The sequence below is a fragment of the Euprymna scolopes genome, chromosome 29 (genome assembly GCF_053919585.1).
Source record: "Euprymna scolopes isolate OS-2025 chromosome 29, ASM5391958v1, whole genome shotgun sequence".
Classification (NCBI taxonomy): Eukaryota; Metazoa; Mollusca; class Cephalopoda; order Sepiida; family Sepiolidae; genus Euprymna; species Euprymna scolopes.
This window is the reverse complement of record NC_136510.1, coordinates 93,508,135-93,521,762: the sequence shown is the minus strand read 5'-3', so window position 1 is coordinate 93,521,762 and position 13,628 is coordinate 93,508,135. Positions and strand designations below refer to the sequence as shown.

General features: G+C 35.3%; 1 protein-coding gene across 3 annotated transcripts in view; it reads left to right on the top strand.

Moving 5' to 3' along the window:
• Window positions 1–13,628, top strand: part of LOC145252783 (E3 ubiquitin-protein ligase PDZRN3-B-like) — a 703,291-nt gene that overhangs the window by 151,132 nt on the left and 538,531 nt on the right. For 2 of the 3 annotated variants that reach the window (XM_080112723.1, XM_080112724.1), the window contains exon 2: window positions 3,485–3,565. The exons of the other annotated variant lie outside the window; for it this stretch is intronic. In XM_080112723.1, the coding sequence (XP_079968849.1) occupies window positions 3,485–3,565 (81 nt within the window). The remainder of the gene's footprint in view (window positions 1–3,484; window positions 3,566–13,628) is intronic. 3 annotated transcript variants of the gene reach the window in all.

Below are 13,628 nucleotides of genomic sequence, written 5' to 3'. Positions count from 1 at the left end.
TTCTCAATTTATTTAAAAAATAATTCATTTTTTAAAGATATGTGTGCTGCGTGTCGAAACCGAGCCAACATTACGTAATTCTAGTGTTCATAGTACAACATAGCGTTTTCATGAGTCACGTAAATAACGAAGATCACGAGGACAACAAGTCAAACGAATTGGAACACAAATAGCATACAATTAAAAGAGATTGAAACTAGCACCGTCATGATTGTTATATATATATATATATATATATATATATATATTTTACATAGGCATCACCCCTGATCAAGGCCAAGAGGCCACTCGAGGATATCGGTTAAAGAGTGTACAGTAGAAATTTGACAATATAGTAATCGTTAGTAAATGGAAATTCGTTAAATTTGTTAACAAGTGGAACGGCTCATCAAGGACTTGTTTACGTTAGACTCGAAGACAACCATATTGTAGTCAGCTGGAAAGCAGGAAAACGGAAGGCAATTCAACATGCGTGCAGTTCTAAGAAAGAAGCTTTGTTCATGGAACTTACGTTTAGGTTTAGGCACAGATAAAGAGTGGGGGGAATTATTTATAGTGCTTTCAGCTAAACGAGTGTTTCTTGTGAAAGTTTGGCGAGGGAGGGGATCATAGACTGAAGCTCAGTCGAACACTTTCCATGAAAATAACGATACAGCAGAGACAAACTCGCAACATCTTTTCTGTGAGATAGAGATTGCAGGGAAGAGAAAAGGACGTCTCCTCCGAGGCTACGAAGTCTATTTTTAACTCTATCAAAGCAGGACAAGTCCTTTCTAGCAGCTCCTGCCCAGATGTGGCAACAGTATTCCATCCTTGGATGTACCTGGCTTTTATATAGATAGAGACCTGCATCAGCAGTGAGATATCTACTGAATAGATACTGGATATATATGGTAATAAAGAGAGAGGGGGAAGAGAGATGAGAGACCAAGCGGTCGTGCAAGGAAAGTGTGTGGGCAAATCAAATTTGATATACTTCTATCAAAAACCCTCAAATGAACATTCACCAGCCAAAATATGACAAAAAAAAATCTTTTCACTAGTGTTATTTTTGTTACCTCACGGCGGAGACAACCATATTTTTTAACGCATTATTCTCGAGTTAATATTAGCTTATTTTTAGGAGTAATGATCTGACGATATCAAATGTGTTTATTCTAAAATAGGATTTTGAAAAGGTAACTTAATAAAAAAAAAATCTCCCAATGTTTTAAACTTTATGCGATGGAATAATGCATGGGAATTTAGAAAATATACTACTTTTCCGTGAATCAAGGAATTTCTGTTTCCATAAATTTTTATCCGGTGTATTGGATAAGAGTAAAAACATTTCTGAACTAGAGAGCAAATTTTTCCTCTCCAATATATCTAAGTATGTATGAAAATTATGTTGGTCTCTCTCTCCCTCCCTCTGTCTCTCTCTCTCTCACACACACACGCGCGCGTGCGCGCATATATATATATATATATATATATATATATATATATATATATATATATATATATATATATATATACATAGGATAATTATATATTAAAAATAATATATATACCGCTCCCCATGTGGGGGTACCAAATTGGTTAAAGGAAAAATTATTCCCAAGTAGCATTTAGGTAAAAATGCACTTTCGTAAATAATTGAATTCATTCAAAACATATCACTAAAACCAAAACAAACAACACACACACACACACACACACACACACACACACACACACACACACATATATATATATATATATATATATATATATATATATATATATATATATATATATATATATATATATATACCTTAACACACCGGTTCTCACAAGATCACCAGAGTTAAGCAGCAACGTTGAGCCTGGTCAGTGCCAGATGGGTGACCATTTGGGAAGGCGAGACACTGTATGAATCGCAAGGTAAAATCCCAGGTTGAGAAACTGGCGCGGTATATCCTTCTCTCGAGGGTAGATGGGACTTTCTTAGTCGTGATAGGCACCCCGTCTAGTGATTCCATCAGGATAAAATATACCCTTGATAGCCCTGACGAAACATCAGGTATTCAGCTACCGACAAGGTTTGAATTACACTACAAACCCGATGGCTGTATGAAAATAAAATAGCAATCAGGATTAAATATTAAGTAAACTCGATGGAATTAGATTTCTAAAGATAGAGCTGGAGAATATTCCAAGGCAGTGTAAGAAATGGGAAAGGAGCTATTTTTTTTTATTTACATCTTTAGATGAATTATTCGTGTTTTTAAATATTTCTTTTTTCCAATATCATCATTTCCAATTGCATCATTTGTGTTTTGTTTTTGAACACTCTGTCTTTTTTCTTTTAATATTTTATTGTCTTTGAACCAAATAAACCAACACCGGTATTCTTCGTTACGGGCTATGAAACGTGCGTAAGACCGGAAAGGATATATATATATATATATATATATATATATATATATATATATATATATATATATATATATATATATATATATTCGCTCAAATAAAAAATAAATAAATATGATTTTGGACTCATTCTTTCCTTATATATATATATATATATATATATATATATATATATATATATATATATATATATATATATATATATATACGGAATGTAATTTTGCAATTTTGCAAATTTTCGAATTATCGTTCTTATTTCTCAGTCGAATCCGTGCAAGAAAGTTCCATAGTCGCCTTCGTCCATCTAAAAAGAAAAACAACCAAAAGAAGAAAAAAAAAACAGATAAACGAAGACGATTATGGAACTTCCTTGCACAGATTCGATCAAGAAATAAGAACGACAATTCGAAAAATTGAAAAATTACAAAAAAAGCTCATTAAGCAAGAACATTCCGTGTGTGTGTGTGTGTGTGTATATATATATATATATATATATATATATATATATATATATATATATATATAAAGAGAGAGAGTGGGGAAATGAGAGAGATGGGGGATAGAGATAGATATGCCATTAGCGATATTACTGCCATTAGCATAATTCAAAGTTCTTAGTAAGAGAATAGAGCACTTCACGGAAGTTGATTTTGTTTATTGAGGTATTCTTTCCTCGTGGCATGCGTTGAGTGTGTAGAAGAAAGAATCTTTATAAAGGAAACGGTCGGTTTTCAATCTCAGCTGAAAGCACTTCTATAAAGAGCTGTGATACAGCGTGACACTGTGTATGACTATATACATGTAGATAGACATATATAGACATCTACGTATCTTTATCTATTGCCCACAGTAAACTTGTCCACCTCCACTCTTGCTGCCATCGAATCCCCTACTTTCTCTCTCTCCCCCTCTCTCTTTCTCTCTCCCTCTCTCGACACCTCAACCCTGTTTCAAACGCCCCCTTTCCCTTTCCCCATTTGCCTGTCCCTCGGAACACACGCTGCATCGCCCCTGATCATCAGTTCGTTCCCTGGCCGACTACTCTCTCCGACTAATTATGGGCCATCTGTACCACTATTTATTGCAGACAAGACAAGACCCCAGGGTTGCAGTCGTCTTAGAGAGCGAAGAAGGCACTCTCGGATTTAATATCATGGGTGGTTATAACGTGAGTATTTCTTAATATTACTATTACTACTAAGAATGATAATGCAACTACTACTAATAATGCTCCGCCTTATAACACAGGACTCTCACTCTCTCTCTATCCCTCTCTCTCTCTCTCTCTCTCTCTCTCTCTCTTTTACACGCACACACACTCACACGCATAAACATGTTAGAACCAGCATCGGTTGGAACCAAACAAAATAGTGATGAAATGTCGAGAAAGTTCCAAAGATTGAGGAGAAAGGCCACCAACTAGACCTCCACTTGGAAGGGTGTGAACAGTACTGGAAGCTTGGGGAGACTTATTGTTACTCAAATTTTTAGAGAAGAACAGTGATCGCTCCGAGCGAAAAATCAGTGGTAAACGGCTGTTGTGATGATACAAAGTAATTTGAATCGGTTATCAAAAGAAGTCGTGAATGCCGTTAATATGGGGAGACTTGCCGTCACTCAGGCTCCAGGAAAAGACGTTTGCTATTTCCAGTGAGTGATCACACACGATGATTTCCCTGAAAGATCCTCGCAATTCTACCACTACTACAACTCCTACTCTCTATCTATCTATCTGTCAATCTATTATTATTATTATTATTATTATTATTATTATTATTATTATTATTATTATTATTATTATTATTATTATTAGCAGCAGCAGCAGCAGATCACAAAGAGCTTTCGTACAGGTCATCAAAGATCTCTCCTTGAAAACAACCCATGGTATTCCCTGGAAACTGAATAACTACAAGTCTCCTCAGATTTCCAGTACTCTCCACCTCTTTCGATAACATTTGTAAGTGAATTTGCATTCTTGCAACAGCCGCTTACCATTGATTTCTCGCTTGCAGCGGCCATTGGTTTCGACTAGAATGTGAGTGGCAATAAGTCTCCCTAAGTTCCCAGTTCTCTTGGCATTAGTCGAGCGGAGGTCTGGTCAGTGTTCTCTCCTCGGTCTTTTAATCCTCCTTTATCCTTCTCGGCTATTTTGTATCACTCTTTTGGGAGGGGCGGTGATGGGGCAATGGGAGGGGATGGGTTAGGGGATAGAGAATTTGTAGATATGCAGCTTCAGTGTTCTTGGTTCCATGTGACGCTTCTTCGTGTTTTGCCTCTGTAGCAATTTGTTTGGCCCGCTCATGTGTATTAGTCTTCGAATTCAAGGGTTTCGCTTAATATTTCAGCTGTTTTTATTATTCTAATTCGTTGTATCTTTCTAGCCATTCCTCTGATTCCAATTGCTCCCATTCTTTTTCCAAAACTTTTCGGAATTATTCCTAGTGCTCCTACTGTTATAGGTATTATTCTGATTGTCTTCATCATCCATATCCCTTTCAGCTCTTTGGATAGCTCTGTGTATTTGCTCCATTTTTTTTCTTTTCTTTGATATTCACAGTGTGGTCAGCTGGAATGGCAAAGTCTATGATTTGGCAGGACTTTTCTTTCTCGTTAATTATAACGGGTTTCTTGCTTGGATGTGTTTATCTGCTTGTATGTCGGTGTCCCATAGGATTTTATGATTCTCGTTTTCAAGTACTATTGCCGGTTTACGGTTTACCATTTGTCTCTGTGTTCGAGATGTAGTTGTTTGCATAGTTCTTAGTGTACTGCCCTCCCCACTTGGTCGTGCCTGTTCTTGTATTGCTTTTGGGCCAGTTTACAGTATTCGCTTACTATATGGTTTATCGTTCGATTTCTTTGTTCACAGAGTTTGCATTTGCTGTTTCCTTGTGTTTTGTCGAGCTTTGCTTTAATGTGGTTGGTTATCGTGCGGTTGTCTTGTGCTGCAGTCATTAATGATTCAGTTTTTCGGTGTATGTATCCTTTTCGCATCTATATCCAAATGTTTTCATTATTCTCATATGTTGTCATCCTTAGGAATCTTCCGTGTAGTTGTTTCTTTTCACATCTTTCTTTTCTTGTCTTATCCTTTGTCTCTGTTTTGTTTACTTTTTCAGTGTTTTTCACTGCAATAATTATCCTTTCAGTGTTTTGCATTATGCATTTTTTTTAAATTTTTTTTGTGTGTCATTTACACAGTCTTCTCTACAAACCGTCCTCTCCCGCCGTCTTTCCTTTTCACGTAGAGTCGGTTAACATCGTACTTTAAGCGAAGTGCATTGGGCATGGTCATGAGTTTCCTATTCTTCTGATCGAGATGTCTCCGTTTGCTTGGGTAGTTTCATGCTTTTTGTCGTCCCCAGTCTAGTGCGCGCTTTTCGATATTATTATTATTATTATTATTATTATTATTATTATTATTATTATTATTATTATTATTATTGTTGTTGTTGTTGTTATTATTATTATCTCACATGGAGCTTTCACACAAGTCACCAAAGATATGATTGAAAAACCTGTGCTGTTCCTTGTAAGCTGAGTGACAACAAGTCGCCCGAGACGTCCAGCACTCTCGACCTCCTTCCATAACATTTGCAACTAAATTTGAGTTATCGCAACAGCTTCTCACCGCCGATTTCTCGCTGGCAGCGGTCATTGGTCTATCCTGGAATTTGAGTGGCACTAAGCCTCCCCAAGGTTCCAGTTCTCTTCGCGTTTGTCCAGCGGAGGTCTGGTCAGTGCTCTCTCCTTGATCTTTCCATCCTCCTTGACCCTTCTCGGCTATTTGGTATCACTCGTTTTTTTTTTTTTTGGAGGGGGGGAACGGTGATTGGGACAATGGGAGGGGATGCATGATGGGGATGTAGAACTTGTTAATATGCAGCTTCAGTGTTCTTCATTCTCTGTGACGTTTCTTCCTGTTTCGCCTCCACAGCAGTTTGTCTAGCTCAGGCATGTGCATTATTCTCCGCATTCAAGGATTATTATTATTGGCTCACATTATTATTATTATTATTATTATTATTATTATTATTATTATTGGCTCACATGGAGCTTTCACACAAGTCAACAAACGATCTGATTGGAAACCTGTGGTATTCTCTGGAAGCTGAGTGACAACAAGTCTCCCCAGACGTCCAGACCTCTCCACCTCCTTCGATAGCATTTGCAAATGAATTTGCATCATCGAAACAGCCGCTTACCATTGATTTCTCGCTGGTAGTGGCCATTGGTTTATGCTGGAATTTAAGTGGTACTCAGCCTCTCCAAGGTCCCAGTTCTCTTTGCGCTTGTCCAGCCGAGGTCTGGTTGGCGCTCGCTCCTCGGTCTTTCAGTCCTTATTGACCCTTCTTGGCCCTTTGGTATCATTTTTTTTTTGGGGGGGGGGATCGGTGATGAAAAAATGGGGGGAGTGCATGATGGGGGGTGTAGAACTTGTAAATATGCAGTTTCGGTGTTCTTCATTCCCTGTAATGCTTATTCGTTATATTGTCTTGTATTATTCTCCGCATTCAAGGGGTTTCCTTAATATTTCAGTCGTTTTCATTATCGTTAGTCGTTGTACTTTTGCAGTTATTCCTCTGATTATAATTTCTGACATTCTTTTTTCAAAGTTTTTCGGGATTGGTCCTAGTGCTCCTACTATTATCGGTACTATTTGGACTTTCTTCATCATCCAAATCCCTTTTAACTCTCTAGCTAGCTCTGTGTATTTGCTTCGTTTCTCCTTTTCTTTCATGCACACCCTGTGGTCAACTGGGACTGCAAAGTCCACGATTAGACAGGATTTTTCTTTCTTGTTAATTATTACGACATCTGGTCTTCTTGCTTGGATGCGTTTGTCCGTCTGTATGTCCATGTCCCATAGGATTTTGTGGTTCTCGTTTTCGAGTGCTGTTGCAGGTTTATGCTTGTACCATTTGTCTGTACGCTCAAAATGCAGTCGTTTACACAATTCCCAGTATACCACCCTCCCCACTTGGTCATGCCTGTTCTTGTATTCCTTTTGGACAAGTTTGCTGCATTCGCTTACTATATGGTTTATCGTTTCGTCTCTTTGTCCACAGAGAGCATTTGCTGTTTTCTTGTGTTTTATCGATCCTTGCTTTGATATGGTTGGTTCTTATCGAGTTATCTTGTGCTGCAGTTATTAGAGATTCAGTTTCACGGTTTATATGTCCTTTTCGCATCCATGTCCAGGTATTTTCGTTATTCTCATCTTTTGTCATTCTTATGAATCTTCCGTGGAGTTGTTTCTCTTCCCACTTCTCTTTTCTCGTTTTGTCGTTCGTCTCTCTGTTTTCTGTTTTTTTTTTTTCAGTGTCTCTCGCTGCCATAATTATTCTTTCAGTGTTTTGCATTATGTATTTTTCTAGTCCTTTTGTGGTGTCCTTCACACAGTCTTCTATAGAGATCAGTCCGCTCCCACCGTCTTTCCTTTTCACGTAGAGTTTGTCAATATCGTCCTTTGGGTGCAGTGCATTATGCATGGTCATGAGTTTCCTGGTTTTCTGGTTGAGTTGTCTCTGTTCTTCTTTTGTCCACCCTATAAACGGTCCAGAGTATCTTACTAGTGACAGTACCCATGTATTACTACCTTTTATTAGGTTTCTACTATATAATTTAGTTTCCAGGAGTTTACTTGTTCTCCTGAGGTATTCCTTTCCAACTTTCTCTTTCATTTCTGTTGCTCTGATGGTGTCCGCTTCCAGAATTCCCAAGTATTTATAGTTGTCTTGTTCCCCTAGTACTCTCATTTCTGTTTGGTTGGGTAGTTCCATGCCTTCTGTCGTTTCCAGTTTTCCCTTTCTAATAACTAGTTGTTCGCACTTTTCCATTCCAAATTCCATTTGGTAGTGTTAATTAGTGTCTCTAGCTCCTTTTCGGTCCTTGCAAAAAGTTTCAGATCGTCCATGTACATCAGGTGGTTCATTTTTCCTCTGTATTGGAGAATCTGTATCTGGCTTGACACTTTCTCAGATTACTGTTCAAGGGCATCATGGCTATGATGAACAGTAGTGGTGATAGCGAGTCTCCTTGGAAGATGCCTCTTTTATTATTATTATTATTATTATTATTATTATTATTATTATTATTATTATTTGGGGTGAAGTGTGCTAGGAAGTGGTTTGAGGAGGTACCCAATGATGTAAAAATAAGCGACGATGACAATGTGTAAGTATGATGGGACAAAATCGTCATAATATCAAGCAATTGAAATATAATCGTCAAGATTTTGTAGTCAATGAGGTGGCAAATCGTAGACTTTTCTATGCCCTCAGTCAAGAATGTGATTGAAAAGGAGAAGCGTGGCAATTATGTTCGGTTGGTCTTGGGGAAAAGGCGTATGCACGGGGTTAAACCACAAGTAATCCTGGTGATAGTAGGTACGTTAGATGTGGTATCTAATCGTCTGGAAGGACATTTGAAAGAATATATACGAGTTCCTGATGTATTGAGTGGCCTTCTTACCTCTGCCATTGTGGGTACCACCAATATCCTAAGAAAAATCCTTGATCTTTGGAGCTCCTAGTTTGGAGCCGGGATTGAGAGGGAATCCTCTGAAAATGAACGCCCATCTCTTTTTAGAGAGACGTTATCAAAGGAAATCAGGATTACTACTAGTGATGGGACGATTCCAGTATTTTTTCCGATTCCGGTAGCATTATAAATTTCGTACTAAATTCCCAATTCCGATACAATTACCGATTCCGATCCTATTTCTTTATAAATCTCTAAATATTAAACTATAAAAGTATTATTTTGTCCCGATTGTTGTAAAAACACATCTTAAATGTGCATATATTTCCTCAAACGTAAAAACACACTTCCGAGGGGGTGATCTAGAGATGTAAGTCTTTTGGGAAGTTTAAATCAGTAAATATTTATTATTTTACTATTACTATCGGCAGTGGAATATATTTTCTTAAACCAAAATGAAATAAAAAAAAAAGATAATTTAAGGAATCGGTTTTGGCATGGGAAAATAGACTCAATTTTTTTCGATTCCGATACCCCCAAAAGCTCCGATTTTTCTGATTCCTGATTCCGTCCCAACACTAATTACTACTACTACTTCTATTACTACTACTACTACAATTTCATACGAAATAATAACGTTGAAATATCCTCATGGTTAGGAGCAAAGGGTAGTATATGTTCTCATACTGCACTTCATCTGCATTCACTTCAATCAGTATAGATGTTATTCTAGACGAAGGCAATTTATTTTGACACAATCCAGAGTGCCCTTTGGGTGAGCTGAATTTCCCAACATTAAAAACCGGCTTTGTTCTAATTCTGACTTCATGGGGAGAAAATAAATAAGAAAAAATGGCCATAAATTTATTTAATATCTAACATTTCTTTAAAATTATGAAAAAAAATACCGGGTCATTTCTTCCAGTTGAAAGAAGAATAATAATAACGTAAAAATATGTACAGTGATACCCCGGGATACGGCATTAAAAATTACTAACAAAATACAGTATATAATACATATGCATATAATCAAATAACATTATAAATAACACCGCTCCAGAAGATATCTAACTACTGATGCAATTCTCTATCTATATAAAAGCCAAGTACGTCCAAGGATGGAATACTGCTGCCATATCTGGGCAGGAGCTGCTAAAAGTAGCCTATCCTGCCTTGACAGAGTACAAAATAGACTTCGTGGATTAGTGAGGTATGCCCCTTTCTCTACCCTGAAACCTCTCTCCCACAGAAGGGACATTGCGAGCCTATCCTTGTTTTATCGTTATTTCCATGGTAGGTGCTCGTCTGAACTCCAATCTCTGCTCCACCCTCGCCAATCTTTCACGAAAAACACCCGTCTAGCTGAATCCACTGTGAAAAATTTCCCCCACTCTTTATCTGTGTCTAAATCAAAACGTGGATTCCATGAACAAAGCTTCTTTCTTAGAACTGCACGCCTGTGGAACTCTGTTCCGTCTGCCTGCTTCCCACCTGACTACAAATTGGATGTATACAAGTCCAACGTTAGCAAATTTCTAATGAACCGCCACCTTAAGTAAACATTTCATCAAATCTCTACACTAACGTACTGTACTTGCAATAACCCTTATCCCTGAGTGGATTCCGGGCCTTGATAAGTGGTGACCACCGTGTAAAAAAAAAAAAATCATATTATACATCGTAACGTCTTAGGGCTTCTGCTGTATTACTATTTTTTTAAAAGATCATGATCAGTAAAAAAATGAACTTTTTTTTATTAAAAATTTGATTTTATTTGTTTAAAATTTTTTGATAAAATTTCAGAATAGTTAAAAGTTAAAAAAACAAAAAACAAACAAGTAACTTATGCAAAAAGTAGTATAATTTATTAATCTACTGAACCTTATAGTTTTAAAATGTTGAAACTGATTGTATTTTTATTTTTTATTTTTTTTTTTTACTATCTAATAAAAAAATATTTTGTTTTTAATTTAATCCGTTTTAAATTGTTAGGGTAAAAGTGTAGAATAGTCGAAAGTTACTAAAATCAAATAAATAACTTGTACCAAACGCAATAAAAATTAAATTATTGACCGCGAATATATGCAAAACTGCTGAAATTTAGAGTAAAAGAAAACAATTATTTCATTTTAAAAAAATTGAAACTGACTGTACAAAAGTTATTTAAAAACTAATAAATTAAAAAATATTTTGCTTTTTTATTTATTTTTTACTTTATAGTAAATATGTAGAATAGTTACATTTAGGAGAATTAAACACATAACTTATACCAAATGCAGTAAAATTTAATCATCCACTGATCCTTATATTTTTAAATTGTTGTAAGTGACTGTATTTATTTTTAATTTACAAAAAAATATTTTGCTTTTATTCATTTAAAAAGATTTGGATAACATTTCAGAATAGTTAGAAATTGGAAAATAAGGGAATAATTTGCACTAAACATTGTATAATCTACCGACGTTTATACTTTTGAAATGTTAAAACTGACTGTATATTTTGCTTTTATTGATTTAAAAAGATTTTCGTAAAATTTAATAATAGTTAGAAGTTGAAAAACAAGGCAATAAATTATACCAAACGTAGTATAATGTAATCGTCTACCGACGTTTATATTTTTAAAGTGTTGAAACTGGTTGTATACTTTTTATCTAATTAATTAAAACTATTTTGTTTTTATTCAGTAAAAAAAGATTTTGGTAAAATTTCAGAATAGTTTGAAGTTGAAAAACCAGAAAATAATTTATACCAAACATTGTGCAACTTAATCGTCCACCGACTTTTATACTTTTAAAGTGTTGAAACTGACTTTGAAAATACTTTTTATCTAATTGATTAAAAAATATTTTGCTTTTATTAAAAATTGTTTGAGTAAAAGTGTTTAACTATTTTTAATTACATTTTCACGCCTAATAAGGCACAATGCCACTTTGATGTAGGGGGCTAATATCAGACATAAGTTGCAGGGATTTGAGCAGCAAGATGTCTGTTCACATTACACTTGAACTTCTGCATGTCAGTACAGTTGGGGAAGCAGGAATCCGGAAGGGAATTCCAAAATCTAACCGTTCTGGGGAAGAAACTATTAGAGTAGAAGGCTTTCTTACATCTAGGTATCTCCACAGCGTAGGGGTGGGATTTTGCAGCTTTCGGGTTTGTTGGGGTATTTACGTTGAGGGGGATACAAGGGCGCGTTGTTCGTCAGAGTATCCAGTATTAAAATAGTTATTAAACTGGCAAAGGGAAGCAACATTTCGTCGATGGGACAGAAGTTGAAGCTTAGATGACAGTTCAGTAACTATCAAGGTGGCGACTCTCTTTTGCACACTATCCAGGTGGGAGAGACTTGTAGCAGGTGCACCAGCCCAAATGTGACAACAATACTCCATACATGGGCGACTGGTGGCCTTGTAGAGGTACGGATATTTTCAGGCGTAAGTAACTTTCTAGGACGGTAGAGAGAACCCACCTTCTTGGCAGCAGCCTTGGCAATGCTCTCAATGTATCTGTTTCTACTCATTAAAAAATAAATAACTCATACGAGTAGAATTAAATTATCTACCACGAGTATACTGTTGAAATTTACAATAAAATGCAACTTCTCTTTATAAAAAAATAATCTATCGATCTTTATAGATCATTTCGAATCTGACTGCAAAAGCTTTTTTTACTAAAAATATAATTAATTCAATAAATATTTTGCTTTTATTTCTTTTAAAAGTTTTTGGTAAAAGTGCAGAATATTTAAACATTGAGGAAACAAACAAATAAAGTATACCAAACGCAATAGAAGTTAATTATCTACCGACCAGTACACTTTTATAGTAGTGAAACTGATTGTAAAATTTATTAACTCGTTATTACCTATTTTTCCTTAAATTGACTTATTAATACACGAAAAAAATACAGATATCCAATTTTTTTTGTGGTCATTTATTGTCGGATAATTGCATGCGCTATATATATATATATATATATATATATATATATATATATATATATATATATATATATATATATATATATATATATATATATATATATATATCCTATTACCAACGCTAAGTCCGAGGCGTGCTTACGATTCAAACTGAAGGTTTGTTGTTAGGGTAAATCATTCTGCAAAAAGATATATATATATATATATATATATATATATATATATATATATATATATATATATATATGTGTGTGTGTGTGTGTGTGTGTGTGTGTGTGTGTGTGTGTGTGTGTTTTCAGTATAAAGTTATCAAAAGGTAAGCGACCACCAATGAAAATCGATAATTCTTTTTTTTTTCTTCTTTATGTATCAATACGTCAACTTAACTAAAACAAATTCCGAAACGATACATTTTACAAACAGTTTTAACACTTTAAAAGTATAAAGATCGGTGAATAATTAAATATATTATTTTTAGGGGGGGGGTATTTGGATTATTCGGCAGTCTAAATTATAAATCCTTGCATCCAAAATCTCAATTTCTCGACTGTTAACTATTCTGCACTTTTATCGATTTTTAAAAAGTACTTTTGTTTGGTGTTTGTTTTCCATAATAATGATAATAATAAAAAAAAAAAAACATATGTTCTATTTTAAATCGTTTACATCAGCATGTTTTAACCTAATGTATTTTTTAATGTACATTAAAATAATCTTCGGTTACTTGATACGACGGGGGGCGCACGACAAATTAATGCGTTCATTTTGGTTTAAAAAGCACAAAATAAACATAATACTTGACGATGGC